The sequence below is a fragment of the Polyodon spathula genome, chromosome 17, assembly GCF_017654505.1.
Source record: "Polyodon spathula isolate WHYD16114869_AA chromosome 17, ASM1765450v1, whole genome shotgun sequence".
NCBI classification, from domain to species: Eukaryota; Metazoa; Chordata; class Actinopteri; order Acipenseriformes; family Polyodontidae; genus Polyodon; species Polyodon spathula.
In genome coordinates, this window is record NC_054550.1 from 22,965,492 (window position 1) to 22,988,092 (window position 22,601).

The following is a 22,601-nucleotide window of genomic DNA, read 5'->3' on the forward strand; positions in this document are numbered from 1 at the left end:
TTCAGTGAATCTCATTCATTTTTCTCCACCAGCGTTTACTGCATTTTTTGAAAATGTGTAGATGAACAAATCAGCTTTAAAAATCAGGGCTTTAAAAATTTTGTACACTGTCCAAATATTAACTTGACCGGTTCTTGGCATTGCACCAAAAGTAACTCTTCTGGAGTTTTGATGTATTGAAAAATCCATAGAGGTGCTCAGATCCAGTAACAGCACAGATAGGAATCACAGTGCAAGCTGTCTTTCTCTTGCAACAAAATACAGTGAACTTCACCATCAAATGTTAAATCTGCTTTTCTTCCCTTATTAAATGCATCATTATTTCCAGCTCTGACAGCTGGTTGCCACATTTAAATGAACTGGAATTCATTTTTATCGCTAACAAAGTCATTATAGGTGCTAAAATGTATTGCCGGTGGGGAATAAGCCAACAAAAGCAGTGGAGTTTGATGAAGAGCTGCTATCCAGCCACTATTTAATTTTTTATATGAAAGGCTCAAGTGAATACAGTAAGAAAATTATTCAAAATGGCTTGTAAATTACTTCCAACAGAGAAAGTTTTACAAGAAGCTCTCCCCTACACAAACCTCCCCTTACAAGTTTGAATAAGTCAAGGCAGCAGCTATTTTTAAAGCTGGCTTTTGTAGTTACTGTATTTGGCTCGTCACACAAACACTGCTTTGTTTGTTCCAGGCTGACCAACTGAACATAAAATGTCCATGAAATGGAAAACCTCAAATAACATGTAAATGCAGAGAAGAAAGTCACAGAATGGGTTTAAAAAACAAACCACAGCAACATAAAAACCATGACACAGGAGGGTATGAACATGCACTACAGGGCTGAAACAAGAACACACTAGCACTCGTTTGGTTACCATGTTGAAGAAAAAAAAATCACCACTCAACCATGCATGCAATGCAACCAGATAGGCACTCCTGTAAGCGGTGTGCTGTTCATGAAGACGGCAACCTCGCTGTACCAATAAACATATCCAGGCAAAGGTGAGGCACATTTCAAAGCAAGTACAGGCTTTACTTTTAGGAACATTTTAGTTTTGAACAAAGCACAGTTTTTCTTTCAAGCCACAAGAGCCTGAATGACTGAGCAAGCTGTGTGAATGCATTTTGTTTAAAAGCACACATTACGCTAACCCAGGTTTTCCTGGACGTTTAAATTTGTGTTTTTGCTACAGTTCTCATTTCAATGATAACTTAAATGTAGTCTTTTTCCATTTATAGTACTGTTTATAGTACTGAACCACACCAATATGATTACACTATGTAACACAATTTTTGTTCCTGGGTAGTAAGTGTTATTTCCTAATTGCTTATGCCTCAAAAGTATAGAAAATGGCTATTATTCCCCACAAACTTTGCTTTTATGACCAGGACAGTGATATTTCAAAATATCACTATTTCCAATGGGAAAATGGGCAAATGTGTGTCTTTTCATTCACATAAAGTCAGAAAACAACAACATATGAATCCAAATTAACATGTATTTATACTAAAGTAATACAAAGATGACCACAAAAGATTTAGAAGTGAGTAGTTTTTCGAGATTTACAATTATACTGTAAATACAGTATAATTGTAAATCTCGCAAAATAATAATAGCCATTTTCTATACTTCTGAGGCATAAGCAATTAGGAAATAACACTTACTACCCAGGAACAAAAAAAAATGTTTTTGTTACACAGTGTTATTGCATTACTGGGCAGTGTCCTTGTTTTATTTGCCAGATTAAGGCTGTAGACAGCAGGTGTACACATTCATTATAACCACTTCACACTTACAAACAACCTCCATTCCCAAAGTGTTTGTAGCTCTGAGGTTCTGTATAATGAGGACCAGCTCATTAGACCCAAATCTTTTAAAATAAACTCTTACCACTTTCATATAAAAGCAGGTTAATTTTCAACCTTAAAAAAAAAAAAAAAAAAAAGTTTTACAGTTCAGTTTGGCTACGTCCCTCACTTTAGTTTCAACTGTAGGGATACCATTGAAACCTGCTCTCTACTGAGTGCTTGGCCACCTTCTTCACTTAAAAAGGCCACCATCAACAGGCCAACATCTCAAAATAACTACTGATCGATCCCCAGGGCAACTTTTAGTTTTCTTTCATCACAGCCATTAAAAAAAAAAAAAAAAAAAAAAACAGCTAATGAAACCAGACAAGGACACAAACTGTGTTTGAGCCAGGAACCCAATCTCAAGAAGACAGTCCAGTTCATTTAGTATATGTTTTAATTCAGGCAGACAAAGGAACCACAAGGTTATTGAAAGGCTAATCATTTAAAATGTCCCAAACAGCAGTAACTACAGGCTGTGTGAATGTATGAGGGCACACAAAGCTAGTTTTCTCAGTTGGAAAAAGAGGTTCTTACAAAAAGTACTACCACTAATGTATTAAAGCAATAAAATAAAAATAAAAAAAGTTTTTTTTCTAATTCCTTACAAGCAACCCCTGCCTACCCTGATAACACAGGAATGTTGCCTTTCTAAATACTGAACAATATGCTCTTGGGTGCACAGTTGCAATATAAATGTCCCGTCTGCAGCTTAGTATGCAATTCGTAAAGAAATCTAACAGCGCATCACTGGACTGACACAGCCTCTGGACTGCAGATGAAAACACAACATCCAGAGATTGACTGCTGAATGGCTTACCCAGCCCTGCTTGACACTGCTTTGCCAGCTCGCTGCTCACGTTAGATAAGAGTGCCTATTCCGCACCTTAACTTTCATCCAGCCATGAGAATACACAAAGAAAATGCGCCAATAAAATCTGCAGCCAAATCCTCTAGCTATATCTGCATAGAAAGCATTTGCATGCTATTCATAAAGAGGTGTGTTATGTTTCTTATTAGTCTTGGCACAGGATAGGAGTTTGCAAGCAGGGACTAAACTAAGGACATGTGCCTAATAAATACTGGATACAGTACCAGATCTGAGTAATCTTTGTTATTTATTTTAAACCACTGTGGTCCTGATTCAACATGTGCTGAACAGTTTGCCTAGCTTAATCTCTTGGCTGAAACGAGAGAAACGATAACTACCAGGGCAAATGCAGTACATCCATGATTGCCACATGCTTGTAATACTGATGGAAACAATGACCAAATGTGCTCTCCATGGGCCAGAGAGGCATTTACCTGAACTTGTGCCTTTGGAAGCATTGTATTGCTTGGTCGCTATATTGGTTTTATTCAAGTGCCCTAAGAACTTTAAAAAGCCTGGAGGCTGCATGGGATAAATTAAGGACTTTAAGACATAAGCTAATCAGTTTGTCAACATCAGGTGATCTGGAGATGAAAAATGTGTGTCTGTGAATGTGTGGCAGCTTAAAATGCTTTCAAATGCCATGTGTATTAAATTACGAATACCCAAAGCTTTTATAGATTGACATACCACACTGGGGTATAATTTAATTATTTCTGCACTCAGTAACTTTACATATACGCTATATATATATATATATATATATATATATATATATATATATATATATATATATATATATATGTAGCACTATTGAATGTTTAATTGTGGGTTATACCTATTAAGGAATTACATGGTTTCTTATACTGAAAATAATTACTAAATTGTCATTGACATACAGGGCGTTCTACAATTGTTTTTAGTGGTGAGGTGGGGAGGACGGACAGCACCACGTTTAATATAATAAAGGGCTCTGGGATTTGAGCAAGCCACTTATTTATGATTATTTGTTTATTTAGCAGACGCCTTTATCCAAAGCGACTTACAGAGACTAGGGTGTGTGAACTAGGCAGCAACTGCAGAGTCACTTACAGCAACATTTCACCTGAAAGACAGAGCACAAGGAGGTTAAGTGACTTGCTCTGGGTCACCCAATGAGTCAGTGGCTTAGCTAGGATTTGAACTGGGGACCTCCTAGTTACAAGCCTATTTCTTTAACCACTGGACCACACAGCCTTTCAATTTGAAAAGAAAAGGGCTTGTAATCAGGAGGTCCCGGGTTCAAATGTGGCTAAGCCAATGCTCCGTCTCGGCTGTGACGTTGCTGTAAGTGACTCTGCAGCAGATGCATAATTCACACACCCTAGTCTCTGTAAGTCGCTTTGGATAAAAGTGTCTGCTAAATGACTAGTTCATAATAATAATAATAATAATTAAATAATAATAATACAGGAAGAAAAATGAGTATGTGAAAAAGATCAGTATGACTAACATAACTCTGAAACATTTGTTAACTTCAACTGGACACTACCTGCGTACCAGATATGAAAGATACTACATCCAAGCATATAGTCTGTATTGTGTATTACAAAGTATTACGTACAAAGAAAAGGTCAGAGGCTAGATTTTCTTCAGTTATGGTAGATGTTGAATTCTTGTACAAACCCAGGTGTTTGCTTGTTTAAAAGAAAGAAAGAAAAGCACCTAGCTGCAGATTCTGAATCCCACACACCTATTTCCGTTTTGTTGTCCTTGTGCAGGACCTTTTCCTGGCACACAGTAAACCTGTTGTTTGCTTACCTGTTAAACCCGTAGATATCCTCAATGTTTCCAAAGAGAGCACAGACTTGTTCAGGTTGGATAGACAGCTCTGGAGTATCAATGATATGGGCCAGGTAATCCTATGAATAAATAAAACAAATATTATTATTATTATTTACTTATTTATCTGGAAGATGCCTTTATCCAATATGGCTGGAACTATTATTTCTGTCAACACATTTTGACTTAAAAAGTAACAAGGCAGGAATTCAGACTCATCTGGCTGGCATCTGGCATCATTCAAAATGATCTAGACAAGATTCAGAACTGGGCAGACACATGGCAAATGGCATTTAATAGAGAAAAGTGTAAGGTACTGCACACAAGAAATAAAAATGTGCATTATAAATATCATATGGCAGATACTGAAATTGGAGAAGGAATCTATGAAAAGACCTAGGAGTTTTTGTTGACTCAGAAATGTCTTCATCTAGACAATGTGGGGAAGCTATAAAAAAGGCCAACAAGATGCTCGGATACATTGTGAAAAGTGTTAAATCAAGGGAAGTAATGTTAAAACTGTACAGTGCATTACTAAGACCTCATCTTGAATATTGTCTTCAGTTCTGGTCACCTTGCTACAAAAAGGATATTGCTGCTCTAGAAAGAGTGCAAAGAAGAGCGACCAGAATTATTCCGGGTTTAAAAGGCATGTCATATGCAGGCAGGCTAAAAGAATTGAATCTATTCAGTCTTTAACAAAGAAGACTACGCAGCAACCTAATTCAAGCATTCAAAATTCTAAAAGGCATTGACAATGTCGACCCAAGGGACTTTTTCGACCTGAAAAAAGAAACAAGGACCAGGGGTCACAAATGGAGATTAGATAAAGGAGAAAATAGGAGGCACTTTTAACACAGAGAATTGTGTATCTGCAACCAACTCCCCAGTAATGTTGTTGAAGCTGACACCCTGGGATCCTTCAAGAAGCTGCTTGATGAGATTCTGGGATCAATAAGCTACTAACAACCAAACGAGCAAGATGGGCCGAATGGCCTCCTCTCATTTGTAAACTTTCTTATGTTCTTATGTACTGTATAAACAATTCTGCCCTATCAATGCTCACAATCAAGCTAAAGGCATAGTGAGCTGAACTCCTCTGACCTTATGATTGTGACCTTCAAGGTAACAGGCAACTGAGCTAATGGTGGCTGGGTCAGGAGGGAGGCAGCCACTGGAACACTGTGCACAGAAATTCACATTTTCTGAAAGCTGAAGTTACAGGAAGGCTAAGAATACAGCTCAGTATTAAAAAAATAATAATAATCTAACAACAGGTCATTGTAACACAATCTTCAACTCACGGCTAGGAAACCTGGGAGCTATTTCTGGCTCTTCTTACAGTCACTTGCTGGATTGTAATGTCTTGAATTAATTCCTCAGCTTTTGTTTCAAAAAAGGGATAAGAATGTGGCAGTTATTTAAATCGGAACAAATGGGGCAAGACTGCGTCCGGCAGGGTGGTCAGGTGAGATTTCCATCAGGACGTTCGAATTGCACCTGCTTGTGCCAAAATGAATATTGTTCTTCAAGAGCACAGAGAATGTGCCTGTAACTAGACACTAAAATATGTGCGCAATTTACTTCTCACTGGGAATCTGACCAAAACATAAAACACACTTTGTGCCTTACAGATTTAATAGTTCTATTTGCTTCAACCACATGCTAGTGGAACCAGATTCTTGAACCGAATAATTTCAACAGCGTGACACTAGTGAATAAAATATAATGTGATGCAGGCCCCCCCTTACTATGGGTTAATACGTTGTGTATAGGCGAACAAAAAAAAAAAAAAAAAAAATGGTATTTACCACTATTAAAACGTTTAAGTACTAAAAAATATAACTCAATCACAATGTTTCACATAGAAGTCAATGTCTTCTTTTAAATTAAGACAATGAAAAAGACTTTGTTAAATGTTTGTCATTCGATTTTCTATTGGTATTTCTAAATTCAGCACCAGTTACAGATGATACTATTAAACATAGCTCAGTTTGTGCTTTGGCATGTAGGAGCTGGGAGAAGCTGATCCCCCCCTGTCAAACATTACAGGCTATGATTGTTCGTATAATACTTCCTTATTATTCTGATAAATACCTTTCAGGTTTGGGGAATTATTAAGAATGAGTGGTTCATTTTTGAAAAAAAAAAAAAAAAACAGCTCTATCAATTACATGTGTAATAGTACAGTGGCTTGCCTGTTTAAATCAATACATCCTCATATTTCATGACAATTGTGGCTTGTAATGCTCCCAGCCAGTATGTTAACCCACTACTGTATAATAAATCCTTCTGGGTGGGCTGTGGTGTCTTCCTTCTCGCCCCCCCACCCCACCCCCACTCCGCACTCCCCACTCCCCACTCTCTATATTAATGTGGGGTTTTCTCTTGACTAAAATGCTTCCCTACACTACTGGTAATAATTTACCCTCCAAGTTACTAATTTGTTATGTAGCTTTAACACCGATGACAGCTGTGGCTGTCCAGCCTTCTGTTATAGCAATCTGCTGTAGAAACAAGCTAGCAAGGCACTCCAGAAAGAGCTTCATAACCCACATCAAGGTGTCCCTGTGGGGCTGTCTTTCAATGGAGGAGGGCGGTTGAGAAGGAAGGCTAGCGGATCCTTCAACAAGCTTCTTTTCCACAAGGGTTTCTGGAGTTTGTTCTTGAACACGTTCCAATAAAAATAAACCATTTGGAGCACTGGTCAGCAGCAGATTGATTACACCATGTAACAAATTATTATTTTTTTTTGGGGTTCCTGGGTAGTAAGTGTTATTTCCTAATTGCTTATGCATCAAAAGTATAGACAATGGCTATTATTCCCCACAGACTTTGCTTTTGTGACCAGGACAGTGATATTTTGAAATTTACCTATTTCCAATGAGAAAACAACATATGAATCCAAATTAACATGTATTTATACTAAAGTAATACAAAAATGACTACAAAAGATTTAGAAGTGAGTTGTTTTTTGAGATTTACGATTATACTGTAAATCACTTTCACGAATCAGCCCCCAAGTGTAGTGTCCCATCATGTTCTCGTTATACTGTCCTTGGTAGCAGCGTTCAAAGTCCAGTATATCCTGGTGGAAGCGCTCGCCTTGCTCCTTCGTGTACGCTCCCATGTTCTCCTTGAATTTATCAAGATGAGCATCAAGGATATGGACTTTGAGGGACATCCTACAGCCCACTGTGCCGTAGTTCTTCACCAGAGTCTCAACCAGCTCCACATAGTTTTCGGCCTTGTGATTGCCCAGGAAGCCCCAAACCACTGCGACAAAGCTGTTCCAAGCCGCTTTCTCCTTACTAGTGAGCTTCTTGGGGAATTCATTGCACTCCAGGATCTTCTTTATCTGTGGTCCGACGAAGACACCGGCTTTGACCTTTGCCTCAGACAGCTTAGGGAAGAAGTCTTGAAGGTACTTGAAGGCTGCTGACTCCTTATCTAGAGCTCTGACAAATTGTTTCATAAGGCCCAATTTGATGTGCAGTGGTGGCATCAGCACCTTCCGGGGGTTCACCAGTGGCTCCCACTTAACGTTGTTCCTCCCCACAGAGAACTCGGTCCGCTGTGGCCAGTCCCGTCTGTGGTAGTGCGCCTTGGTGTCGCTGCTGTCCCAAAGGCAAAGATAGCAGGGAAACTTGGTAAAATGCAGATATGTATCCACTTAGGCAGCTGGAACTAAACTGAACTGCTGGGCTTAAGGCCCCTGTATTTATACTACTATTTATATTACTGGAAAGTTCTAGAAGTTACTCCAAGTTTACTCAGCTCTGGAATGTTCTGGAAAATAGGTAAATTTCAAAATATCACTGTCCTGGTCACAAAAGCAAAGTTTGTGGGGAATAATAGCCATTTTCTATACTTTTGAGGCATAAGCAATTAGGAAATAACACCTACTACCCAGGAACAAAAATTGTGTTACATAGTGTTAGCGGTCTACGAATACAGCGTACAGTCAAGACCTTCTGTACAGAAGAACCTTATATAGTGAATGGAATGGGTTACCTAGTCATGTTCATGCTGAATCACTGGCATCCATTAAGGCCCAACTTGACAAAGTTCTGAGATCAGTCTGTTACTAGAAACTTGACAAGCACAGATGGGCTGAATAGCCTCCCCTCGTTCGCTGATTTTCCTGTGTTCAATCTGATGACCCCCCACCCTCATGTTTCCCTGTATACATGAGCTAGCAAAAAGTTCAGGAATGTTGTTGTTTTGCAACTAGCTTCTCTGCCATGTATTCTGTAATACATAAACTCTGCATCAGTCAGTTTCATTCACAAATGGCATGGTAGCAAATCTGATAGAAACCAAAATAACATTCCCCTTAAAAAAACTCAATTAAACTTTCCTGTTTCCTGTGAAAAATGAAGTAGAACTGGTCTACATGTTTCTGTAGTTCAATAAGCGCAAAGTAGCAGGATGAACTGGGTATTACGCTCATGTGCAGAAACTAGAACAGCTTCCAAACCTGGTCAAGGCATTTGTTTATGTAGTTTGATTGGGAATATGAACATTATCTGGAGAAAACAATAGCCGCCTAACCCCTGTTGACCTTTCCTGAAACATCCGTCTTGCGCTTGCAGTCAGAGTACGCAGCACTTGAGAAATCTGATCCTTGTAATGGAATAGCCTTCTAAAGAGGAAATAAGAAACTTAAATCAAAGCAGGAAAGGAACTAGAAACATTACCTTTTTTTCTACTACACAAAACACTAACATTGACTTGAAATTGATTGTTAGGTCCACACAGCTGTCTTACAGCAGAAAAAGAACTAAGGTAATACTTTAGGTTATTAATGCAAGGCAGAGTATTCAACAGAAATTCAGCCACTTAACTTAAGCCTAAAGCCATGAAGCTGGTCTGTATGTACTGTACTTGGCTTAAACTACAGCATATGGAATAACTTTAAAAAAATAAATAAATCACCATGCAAAGCTTAAGCTTCCAAGTTTCAACAAAACTGGACGAGTGGCTCAAGAAGATAAGCTGATGTGTTTCAGTATACTGAAGAGAGATGCAAATACTACCTTTCAAACACTGTGTATCCAAACTACAGTAATCTGGGAGACATGAACTATGTTTCATCAACTAACATAACAGCAGCCTTACAGGAAGGTATATAGTTTACAAGAGAGGGCATTTAACGAGACAAGGCAATTATCAAATTATAAAACTGAAGACAATTACCCTCAGTATGTGCGGACTGTCAAAAAACATTTAAGCTTCTGGTGGAAATTTCATGTGGATCCTAGCTCACTCTTCTGAACAAATTTGCTGGGGAAAGGTTTGTAAAAACAATACATTATTTTAAAGATTTGAAATTCTAACTGGATCTTTTCATATTTTTCCTAAAATTATTCCTTTCTAGTTATCCCAGCACAAACACAACATATCTAGCAAAAAACACACTTTTAAGTTCTTTGAATCCACAATGAAAGCAAACGTGACTTTGGCTGGAATTGGCATTACGCGTTAGAGTCCCAGTAGTAAAAAGACAAGTGTGAATAGCTGCCAATGGCCATCAATAGCCTGTCATAATTTAAAAAGAACCAAAGGGTTCTCAGACGACTACCAGTTTTCACACCTCTGAAGCCAATTCATTAGTAAGCCCTTAAAATATGACACACAAATCCTAAATCAAAACAGTTAGCACACGTGTTAAAGCCATTACATGTATTTATTTTAAACTTGGGATGAAGCATCCATGCCCTCTATTATAATGCATGCAATGTAACTGATATGTTCCAACAATAGCGTAACTGAGATCGTCCTGGGATTACAAATATTCATGCTGTTACAGTATAGCCTTATCTCATCACATACCTGGAGGCAAAAATGTTGCATGTAAAATCTGTGCTAATCTGACAAATACAGTACATAGCTATTCTTTTATATAGGTTCAGCCTTACAGTTCACCATCTAATATAAGCTCTTCAGATGTTACAAACTATATGAAAGAAACCTGTCTCAATTGAGGACAGGTTCTTATAGTAGGGTCATAGGCAGCTTTAAATAGCAGTCAAAAAGAATAAAAAAGAATGTGTAGTGCTGGTTGGCTTCTTTCAAGTCTATGTCAGTTACCATGGAGACTGTCAAAGAGTTGGCTTCCCCTGCACACTAAGCCCTGTCCTGTCCTTAAAATCAATTTGTAACACCAGTATGACAGGAAGCTCAGGGCCTGGGACTCCAGCCAACCAAAATACCATTACCCTCTTCAGGAGCACAGCCCCTCGGGAACAGTTACAGGCCCTTCAGTACAGAATAAAGAAAGAAAAAATTATTTCTGGATCACATCCCCCTGTAGGAACATCTTGTGTTTTACTCAGGTTTTGTTGATAAGTGGGAAACCCACACCTATCCCCCATTTACTGGCATTGAAAAGTTATCCCCAAAAGAAGTTTTGTTGTTTTTGGTTTGTAGTCTCTAAAACACCAGTCCACAGTTTTCAGTTTAAAACACTAGTGATTCTCACTGGAGCAAACACGATTCCGAGACAGACGTTTCAAAGATTATACTGTATGTAGACAGAAAAAAAAGACCACGTGCCTGACCTTGAGATCTGTAATTTCATAAGTTATCTTGTGTAAACTTACAACTCATAAATTACATAAACACATGTTTCAGTTTATGCCCTTGGTTTCTTATGTTTCACCTTAAAATGTATGATTGAGAGTTTGAAGTTATGAATGCCATCAGAACTTTTACACATCATCTTGTAAATATTACTCAACAATGAGGCAGAGTATGTTACACTCTGGAGTTTCTATATAAATACAAGGATGATGTAGATCTCAGTTCTACTTCTGTATAATTAAGCGTTATAGCAATATTATCTCAGGTGCACTGTGACATGGTTGTGCTTTAAACTGGCAATATCCCACAATGACACACATCCTGTAGTGCCATATTGTGAGTTTACAATGGCTAATAGGTTTAAAGAAAACAGTGGCAATGTCCTGAGGTATCACCACATCACATAACCCATTGAAATGAATAGGATGACGATCCTTACCATTTTATAAATTCAAGATATACCATTGCTCCCTAGCCCCCAAAGGCAGCCTGTTCCTCAGATACCCCAATGGTTAAGGTTTTTGTTTCATGGTTAAGGTTTTTGTTTCAACCAGGTGGTAAATATTCGTTTTAAACATGAATTGAACATTATACAGTAACTACAGACAGTCTAGGATTAAACAGCTCGAGTCTTCATCAAAATGCAATACACAAACCTGGAACTTTGGGGGTACATAAGGAGAATTCAAGGTCATTCCTACGGGACATTCAATTTTAAACGAACAGGTCTCACCCAAAATATGCAAATATGTTTAAAAAACTTTTCACAGAGGTGTTGTGAACAGGATGGCTTTGCAGGGGTGACGTCAGACCAGAAGAAGGACGAAGAACAACAAAGGTAGGGCGGTGAATCTGTGACGCTACGGTGTCCAGGGTTTTATTGTAAATAATAATAAACAAAAAGATTTAAACAAAACACACAAAAAACAGGACACGACACTTGAGGCAAAAATAAAAAGGTAAACAAAAAGGAAAGGACTAAACAAGACAGTGGACGAACAGACAAACAAGTACCGGGCTGGCACTTCCAGCACGTTGTAGCAATTGTTCTCAAAACCCCAAAAAGTCCTTCTCTCTCCCGTTCTCCACTCACGAACACACAACCCAGAGTGAGTGAAAATATGCAGCTTTTATGCAGCTGTACCGAGACTCGATTGCTAATCAAGCATTCAACTGGAGTCTCGGTACAACTGCACGTGAATTAATACCAAGTGCAATTCCCCGTGCTCACATATTTTACCTGCACGTGAAGTGCTGTGCAATCCTCGTGCCTAAATACAAATATACATTTTAAACACTTGTGCTCGTAACCCATATTTATATCCTGTGTATTTCATACAGAAACACCAACATTAACACACTACATACAACATAAAACACTAATAGACATAAAGGGGTGGGACACTCCGCCACAGGCGTACAGCTATTTTCATACTGTGACAGCTGATAAAAATGCTATGCAATGCCGTGTGTGTATCTGTGCATTAAATATTATCTCATGGTAATTACCACTGTGAATATGATTTGACACCCTGCCTGCAGTGTTATACAGTGTTTCTGGTCTATTTTTAAGGAACTTTTCCTTGCCACAGGCAAAATGTCAGATTAAAAGATCCTAAACAGGCAAGACTAAACAATAAGTCAGCCAATCAGCTTCACTGTGAGCTGGTATAAACAAATATATCTTGAGTCACATTTATGTGAGTGCTGTTGCAGTTGAGAACAGTGATGGGAATCTGGCTAAAAGAAGAGTATAAACAAATAAAGAGAGACGACCAGTAGAAAAAAAAACTCGTTGCAGGGCCAAAATCCAATAATAGTCCTACTTGTATGCAAAAAATAAACAAATATTAAAGCACATTACTGCATATGACTGCATCCCTTCTAAAAAAGGCTATCTGTGCATCAAACATTGCGTATAAGCCAGATAAGCATGTGTAATTTACCTGATTGAGGAGAGAAGACAGACAAGATTGTTAACACATTGTACAGCTGCTTACAATGCAGAGCAATTGTGCTCCAGCAATGTAAAATCATGGCAAGGATCGGCGATCCCTTGCCATCGAACGAACGAGCAATCGTACAGACAAGTGCGGCGATTTCAGTTTGCGTGTGCATGCAACATTCTAAATGCTTACCAATTTTTTTTTAAAGAACTTCTGTAGAAATTCCAGAAGCTTCCTGCATTGACTTCTTCTGGGTACCAATCACTGCAGTTCGCATCCCTTCAAGTAACCTCTCAAAGTGTACTGGAAGTGTAACACTAAAGTTTCTGCAAGGAGTGACCTCCACTAAAAGCTCAAAATAACAGTTTAAGTAGTAAAATAGAGTCCACAAATATAAACAGACTACTATATGGATTTCTAGACTGGTGACACACTTTTCAGTAAGTTATGACTGCAGAACATTCGTTAAGATCAGAGGACTTCTCTGTATTTGCTGTCCCTCGATATAAAAACTGATTTTGATACGCATTCTTTAGCATATCTTGCCCCCAGTTTATGTAACGCTCTACCTGATGACATCGGCAAGGCATCTACAGTACTAACATTTAAGACAAGGCTTCTTGCTTTTTTAAGATCCTCTATTAGTTGTCATTGGTACGAACGTGCAGTGGGGATCTTTGTAGTATGTGTGAAAGGATGATTGTTGTATCGGTTTGACAATGTATCTGGACCACAGAACTCAAGAGCTTTTCATGGTGTGTATTCTCATATACAAAGTAAAAAGTGAAGGAAAATGACAAGGATTACAAGCGAGGTATATATTAAGTTAACATAAGCAACAGAGACAGAGGTGTCTCTTGAAGGTGCTTATTTACAGTTCAGAAAGGCTCTGTGTGTTGCCATTGAAGCTTTGTTCCACGAGGCAGTTTTTTCCTGTGCAGTACACCTCACTGTCCACAGCGACATCTATGATAACAGTGTGTCTGACACAGAGGAAGAAAAGGCACTTGTAAGTTTAGTTGCAGTTACTCTGCATATACTTTTACTTTGTGAGCGGTTTGTTCGAACTACACCCTAACCTTGCTCCTCCCTAACCTTGCGTTTTCCCCTGATTTAAAACCCATAGGGAGGAGTTAGGACTGAGACTTCAATACAGCCAAACTCAAGCTGAGCAGGCAGTCGTAGAAGGGGGGGAATAACACACCAAACTATTTTCCTGATGACTGATTGATTGACTGATTGATTGATTGAGCAATATGTGAAGTGCAACTAAGATACTTGACATGTATATGGTTCACACGGAAGTGTTTACTTCAAAATAGGTTTTATAATAATGACCTCAAGCATTTAATGTTAACTTATTAAAATGTAATATGTTACCACATTAACCTGCCCTTTTTCTACATAAAGTAACAAAGACGAATGCATGTTGTGCATTTTGTTGTAGAAAGTAGCCCCAGGGATAAAGGGTTTGGGGCAAATGCTTCTTTGTGTGAACAGTAAAAAGTTGCAAACCGTACTGTAACAATAATGGTTCCTTAATAATGAACAGATGTTCAAATATTTAGTTTGTTATATCAAACTGTTGTGTGGAGAAACAGGCCATTTCAGAATAAATCTTAAAATTGTAATGCCAAAATTACACTGGGTTAGAAACTCACACTCCTCCTGTACTCTGTCCTGGGTTTCAAACAGGCTTGGGGTCAATTCTTGTTCTTCAATTCCAATTCCTTATAAAAATCATTTCCCAATTCCTTCGAAAGGAATTGGAATTTATATCTGTAGATTCGTAATTGTTGGGATTGTTTAACTTCTTTCATTTGAAGCCAATTTAATGTGTTATAAACTGGAAGGACTGTGTGAGATGCAGAGAAAAGCGTATGAGAAATATTTGGGAGTGTTTTGTTTGTTTGTTTGTGTCTGTTTAAGTAACTGTCTGTGTTTGTATCTCACTAGACAGCTAACACGAATCCGGAGCTGTTGCCACGGGCCAGCACAAAACTGAATCAACACTGCACTACAGTCACTGTTAAACTTGTTATCACACACCACAAGCACTACAGCACACACCCAGATTTGGTGACCGTGTTTGTATATTGTGGATGTACTAACTGTGTTTATTATTTGGACTGTAACCCGTTATTATTAAACAGTGTAATACACATTGTTGTGTATTGCCTGGGATTATTGTTTGAGGTCATCAGACCTGGATTTATAAAATAAAGCACCCCTTTTTCTAAACTGGATTACAATTGTCTGCCTGTGATTATTCCTGCACTGCATCACCTCTGCACCTGTTCATTGTCAGCAGCCACTTTGCCACAACAACAGACAGTATATCCTTTGTTTAAAATGGTTCAGTATAAATAGTCCTCTGTTCCAGATCAAGAGGCCCTTTTAATTCAGCGTTTGGAAGCTTCCCTCCAATTACATAAGTGTGCTATTTCTGTGTGTACACTGTGCACAGGCCCCTCCTTGGTTTGATCCATGTGTTTCGCAAACAGACACCAAATAGATGTACTGATCTTCCTTAAACAGAGTTCATCTCTGCTAAATGGATTATATACTAGCTCATGAATGGCACAGCTCTCGCTCTCACTCTCTCTCTCTCTCTCTCTCTCTCTCTCATCCTGAGTCATTAGGTAAGTGTTACTGTGTACTCTCCCCTCTGGACAACAGCACCTTAGGAAGCAGAGCTCTGGGAGTGTCAACAGCACTTCAGCACATGCAAACAAGCCTGGAAGAGAAAATGTCTTCCTAGTGGAACAGTCTGACAATTGGCACAGAGTGGGACCGGCACCGGTAGCGAGTCAGGTAGAACTGGATGGGCGAGAATCCTGAATGTACTGAACTCATTATTTATTTATTTAGATTTAAAATTGAGGGGGAATCGTCTAGTCCTGAGGTGGACAAACAACGGCTTGAGAGTCAAGTGCGGGTCCCAGTGAAATGCTGGGTAACGCACACTTTGCAACTCGAATGAACTGAAGAAAGAATAATAAATAAGTGAAAACAAGAGAAAAACTAAAATAAAGTAAGTTTTTGTCCATTGTATACAAACATGTTTATTATTCTCTCTTCTCTGTCTCCTGTTTATTTCAGCCTGCATGTTCACACCATGGAGTAAAATGTACAATTTACAGAAACTTCTAAAATTTTAGCAAGACGTATCCAAACATTGGTAGTTTTTAGCGCCTTCATTAAAATAATAGGGACTGTATCTGGCTTCACCATACTTATCATTCTAGCCTCCTGCAGCATTTCAGATTGCAGTTGGCTACAATCTGGTAAACCCTTGATTTTTGTACAAATATTGTTAACCTTTTACTTACCGCTCCTCAAGCAATTATGATGACCCATGTGGTTAACTGCATGGTTGTACTACATTACTCTTATGGTAGAAGCATTACTTTTCTATATCTGTGTGCAAATTGCTTTTAAAAAGTATGCTGTTTCTGTGCTGACTATAACACAGTAGGTTTATTGTTGTCTAAAAAAACAGCACATAGAAGGTCACTGTATTGCATTGTGGAAGATTTGCAAGAGCTGCCGAAGTCAACAGAGTTGCTGTTCAGTCGCCCATCTTTATCTGAACTCATTTATGAATGTAGAAGATTAAGATTAACAGGAACATGCCTGGTTCTTATGAGAAAGAGCTGAAATATTTCAAAACCCCAAGTTCTTAAAAGTTGCTCTCAAAGGAGTGCTGGTTAGGTGTGTGCTTGCTGCGCACATACCATGCTGTTTTATTGTTTGGATGTTGCAATATTTGTTTCCAGAAAAGATTATTAAAAACTTGTGAGCAACATATCGGCTTGATTTGAAAATTATTTTTACAAAAAGTATTCCTACAAAACTGCAAACATTTGCCTACCAGCAATTAAGAAATCCACTGCACATTCATTTATAGCTACATTTGCATGACATCCTGTGAAAATCTGCTCGGTTAAAGATTGAGAATGGTCCACAACATCAAGGACACAATCTTTTGTTTTTTTTTGTTTTTCCCCATTTTTATATATATATATATATATATATATATATATATATATATATATATATATATATATCAGGATATGATATGAAAATATTTTGATTACAATGCTATAGATTCTCTTCTGCAACCCAGTTCCTTACCTGAACTGCAGCTAGTTCCACGATTCATTTTGTACCACGAATCAGCAACATTTACTTCAATTCAGAGCATGCAGATATACTTCAAAAAGAAGTACAAAATACAAGAAAAGAACAAGACATACAAGAGAGAAGAATGGCAGTGATAATATTGCTACTGGCAATAAGTGTGAAGAAAATGGATTTTAAAATGTTGGGTAGCTGTTCTTTACTAATTAAAAGCATACACCAGCCATTTCGTTTCACATTTTCATGTAGCAAAGTTTCAAACATCATGGGAGTCTGTGGAGGAAATTAAAAGCTAACTAACACCCCGTTCACACTTACTGAGTTTGCCTTGGGGTGTCTTTGGGCCGCCTCAAAATTTCCGTTCACAGTTGAGGTTTTAGGGGGCCTAAGTGCGTTCACATATGTGGCTGAAAAGGAAGCCTAAATTGAGGCGAAGTGCTTGTCGGGAATGTAAACAGTGACGTAAACACTGCATTCCCGGAAGTCAAATAAGAGATTGAGCTGGGAAATTTGCAGACGTAAATATGGCAATCTTATTTTTTGCAACACTATTGGTACTGTACTTACTGCATAAGATACGATAAAGGCGTGTGTTGATAGTGCAGTCAGTTACTGTGGAAAGAAGCAATTGTGTTTGATCATGCGTAAATGCAACAAACAAGGACGTGTACATTACATTAGTCACAATAAAGATTGTATTAATGGTGACTGAACATGCAACGTTGTATGCATTATTTATCAATATTGAGATTTACAATCTTAGCTACAATCTGAAATGTGTGTGTGTGTATATATATATATATATATATATATATATATATATATATATATATATATATATACACACACACACACACACACACACACACCCAGAGAGAGAGAGAGAGAGAGACAGAAAAAGAGAGAGAGAGAGCGTTTTTATTGTTTTAATGAAAGCTGTACATACTTTGGGGAGCAACTGTACTTGTGGGATGGATTGCTCATTAAAATGCAGTGTAAAATGGGCAATCGAATCCCTACCCCAAATCAAACTACATTCATAAAACATTTCTGGGGTACCACTGTACTTTTTGGAGGGTAATATTAAATTTTACATCCCTGAATTTGGCATTTTGCTGTTTATTTCTGTTTAAAATGAACTACAAAGGCCTCAACACACTACCACAAAAACAGAGCAAAACGCATGATAAACCCCTCACCTCCACAATGCTGCGCAGGTCTCGCACATACATGCGCTCTGTCTCAATGATCTCCATGACGACACGGTCCACGTAGCTGAGTTTGGGATTGGGGGCCATGGCTTTGGCGGCGAAGGGCGAGAGCGGCGGCTGTCGTGAGCCATCCATGCCAGCCCTGTTCGCTGTGTTGTTGCTGTTGTTGCGTGAGCGACTCGCTTGAAGGCTGACCTCCACCTTGTCTGACACCTCGGTGCCCATGTCTGCTGCCGAGGGGCTCAGTTCCAAGTCAATGTCCGCTTCGTCTTGGTGCTGGGGTTCTGACTGGCAGGTAGTTGAGGTGGTAGCGGTCAAGGCGGCCGTGCTGCCGTACAGGCTATGCCCGTCCCGAGAGGACCCTGAAGAGAGAGTGGACACCACGCTCACTGGCCGGTCAGTGTCTGAGAAGTCTGCACTGACCGAGGCTGAGCAGTCCGAGACTGTGACTGTGGACATTCTCTCATTGCTGCTCATTGATGAGGCGGTGGACAACCGAGGGGATTCTGAATGAAAAAAAAAATAAAAGGAAAACGTTAATGAATACTTCACATCAATGCAGTAGCAGCTTATAATGTACAGGTTTATTATAAAAGGCCTTAAATCCACCCTGAACTCCGAGGTAATCGACTTAAATCCAGGAGCTCATCAGCTACTCATCCCTGGAGGACAAAGGCTAAATGAACAGGTGCCTGGCCAGTAGGAAGGCGGTATAGTGCGGTGAGGGGACTCCCTCCCTCAAGGAGCACCAGATTGAATGCAATGCTCCTTCTGGAATCCCCAGCAAAGAACAGTAACTTCACACATCAAGAACAAAGGCCAGCACTCCTGACTGTACACACTGCACACCACACGGTCGTGCCTTTACAAGACGAGCCACTAAGGGACCACGGGCAAGAACACACTACGTAAGCTACTGTACTCTCTCTTGCATCTGTGTGAATGCAGTGCATTCTCCTCTACAGTAATATAGAGTAATTTTAAAAAGAAGTGACTTAATATTTAAAAGCGTTACTAAAATCGTGATTATTTTAGCAGCAAGAATCGGAAACAGGAAGTTATACAACAATTTGCAAAACGTGAATTAATATGGATCGATGGATGCACACCACTTTTACCTACTGGTCCAATGCAACAGAAGTTAACTATGATCCGGGTCAGGTCTGACTCTAATGGAAACGGGAGTATTATTGAACATCAAAAGGTCATATTACACCTGACCAGGTGCCAGCTGCTTTAATTGGACATAAATTAGGCACAGATTAGATGGTAAAGAAGATACAACTTTTAACAAAAGGAGGTGAACCCCAATCCTGAAGCTGTAAAATGATCTCTACCAGATTGAAAGAAAAAGCTATAGTACTGGTGGTATTTCATAAACTTCACACAATAAAATAAGAAAGTAAAACAAGGCTAACCTACATGTAGTATGACCTAGTAACCCAGGTAAGAAACATTTAGTTAAAATAAAGGCTATAAAACAAATCCACCTCCAACAACAATAAGGGACCTGTGCAAATGTTTTTCTAATGAGAGCTAAGAAAATATGCAAATATTATTGCCCCTTTGACATTTCATATTGGAGTATGTACAACTTTAAAAAAAGAACACGCCAATTGTTCTCTGCAAATAAACATGAAAAAAAAAAAAAAAACTACAGGGGTTGTTCCTTGTTGTCCAAAATCAATTTGCATTTTCCACATGACAGACAGCAGCTTTCTAAATATTCAATAGGCATGGCTACTTCTGATCCTAGCCACAAACACACTGTTGAGTTATGCCTCTTAGGGTAAGGCTTGGGAGCATTTTTTACTGCTTTTCTTTATAACTGAAAAACAGTTTTGGTAGCTACGCCCAGTATACACTAACTAATAGAGCACACAATGCCTTGTACAAAAAGACACAATGATGACAGACTTTGCGATGGAGAATAGATTGTGTGCATCTTGCCTTTTGACCACTAATTTGTGAGTACTATAAGCAGCCATGTGTTAAGACACATTAAGAGCCAGGGTCTCTGGAAGCTCTCTTAGTGAACACGAAAGGCTGAGGTGGTACTGCAAGCAAAGAACAGTATTGACTATTTGATGGGGTCTTTTCATCTGCCCTATGCTTCAGTGTGTTTATGCTTCAGATCCAAACAGTATATTCAGAGCTCTTGTTAGACTATCAGAGCTCTTGTTAGACTATCATCAAACTCTTGTTTAACCATTATCAACCTCCATGCCAGTGTAAACTTGAATGAACATTTCCTCTCCACTCTACATTCCTGTCTCTTCCATTACCCAAACACGGCATGCTTTTTCAAAACACTGACTCGCTCTGGTTAATTCACTTGGGAATCGGATAGCCTTTTGCGTGTGTTTGCTTTATATTACTTTGACTATCTTACAAACTTGGACCTCTCATGGTTTACACAAAATACCCACAGAGACGACAATGCATGTAAAGCATTGAGCATCAGTTACAAAGAAACCTTTTTCTTTCTTTTATTTTTTTTAATCTGTGAGGGTCCCACGATAATGTTCAGTTACTGTGTACAATAAAAAAATGTAATCATGTAATTTCCATTTACTATTGTCATTCACAACTTAGTCTTCAGTCCATTTAAATTTTGAGAAAGCAGACAGTTTGTTTATAATTTTCCTAAGAAAGTGTCAGCTGCAGATCACATTGCTTACTGTTGAACCATGCTGCTTTGTCCATATTTCAGGCTGTGAGGCAAACAGGCTTGCACCTCTAACTACTTTCCGCATTTATCATAGGCCATACCTAAGCTTTGCAATACCGCAGGAAGCATAACAGAAATTACTGGATAACGTTTCTCCCTCATTTTACTTTAGTTATGCTGATAAAAGTACTGGTACTGTGTACAGTTGTCATTTTTAACACAGGCTTATAAGGCAAAACAGTGAGAGACTTCTACCGAGCCTATGACTAAAAATACTGTTGTGGAAAGTAAACAAAAAAAGGAAGAGCAAGGAAATATACAATAAACTAGAAACTTCATTCCCATTCTTTCTTTTGAAGGTTTCCATAGCGTAATACCTCACCTTGGCAAAATCCGAGTTGCTGTCTCCCTTGTGTGGTCTCCTTTATTAAACAGACATCGCTCCTGTGAAACTGTGGAGTCTGAAGCCGAACCAGACCACAGACATGTCTGGCAAGCAGCAAGGCGGATTTCAGCCGGGGCTCGTGAAAAGGGACACCTTTAGAGCTGTGCTTATGTTTAGTAAATATACTGTTGGCAGGAATCCGAGACAGCATCATATATTTAAAACAGAGAGATCTTCTGCCGTGTTAGTTCAAGACATTACTGCAAGGTGAATTATTGACTAACTAGGGAATGTTTTAGTCATACTAGCTTTTCAAGAACACATCTTTAGTTCCCTTTATCGTATGAAAGAGAAGCTCGGCTTATGTACTTCTAATTCACTTTACAGGAAAACATTTTAATGTGGAAACCCACGCTACAAGCGATGCACAATATACTGTAGTCAAGCCAAAACAAGTCTTGAAGTGGACCCCTGACAATGACGGTGGAGTACTGCAGTCCTAGAATCTCACTGGCATTCTTTTTGGAGGTTTCAGTTCTGTGTGATGAGGGGCCAAGTCATAGCCATCCTATCCAGTTGCATCTAAAACAGATCCCATATTTGCTTGCTTCAAGTTATAAATCATCTTTAGAATCCTGTCTCCTCCACAAGCTGCAGACATACCCCAATGTCAGGTAATTCACAAACCCACTACACACACTCCAGTTAGCGGAAATAACAGTCGAAGCCCAGCAAGGGGCAACTTTAAGAAAAGGGTAATTTCAGAAACAGATGTGTACCATGTCTGCTTTGGACAATTATTACTATTTTTTAAATCAATTCATTCAGTCCCACAACAACAAAAAAGGTGTGAGGAAATCTCTCAATGATGTCATTCTTTCATTATTTGACTAATGACTGAAAATACAAACCCCAGCAGGTTTAAACTTCATAAAAAACATCAAAAACACAGCAGCAATGGCCAGGAAACTTATCAGTAAGGTGTGAGAAATGGAAACGAAGCAGTGAAGAGGGATGGATTTTGCCCACTTTTTATTATTATTATTATTATTATTATTTTTTAACCACAATTTTATTGCAACACAATTTGATAGCAATGTTGGCACTCTTAGCCA

General features: G+C 38.8%; 1 protein-coding gene across 5 annotated transcripts in view; it reads right to left on the reverse strand.

Moving 5' to 3' along the window:
* Positions 1–22,601, reverse strand: part of LOC121329903 (pleckstrin homology domain-containing family G member 3) — a 104,133-nt gene that overhangs the window by 21,180 nt on the left and 60,352 nt on the right. For all 5 annotated transcript variants that reach the window (XM_041275910.1, XM_041275912.1, XM_041275911.1 and 2 more), the window contains 2 exons: positions 18,419–18,936; positions 4,525–4,625 (listed from right to left, as the gene is read on the reverse strand). In XM_041275910.1, coding sequence (XP_041131844.1) covers positions 4,525–4,625; positions 18,419–18,936 — 619 coding nt within the window. The remainder of the gene's footprint in view (positions 1–4,524; positions 4,626–18,418; positions 18,937–22,601) is intronic.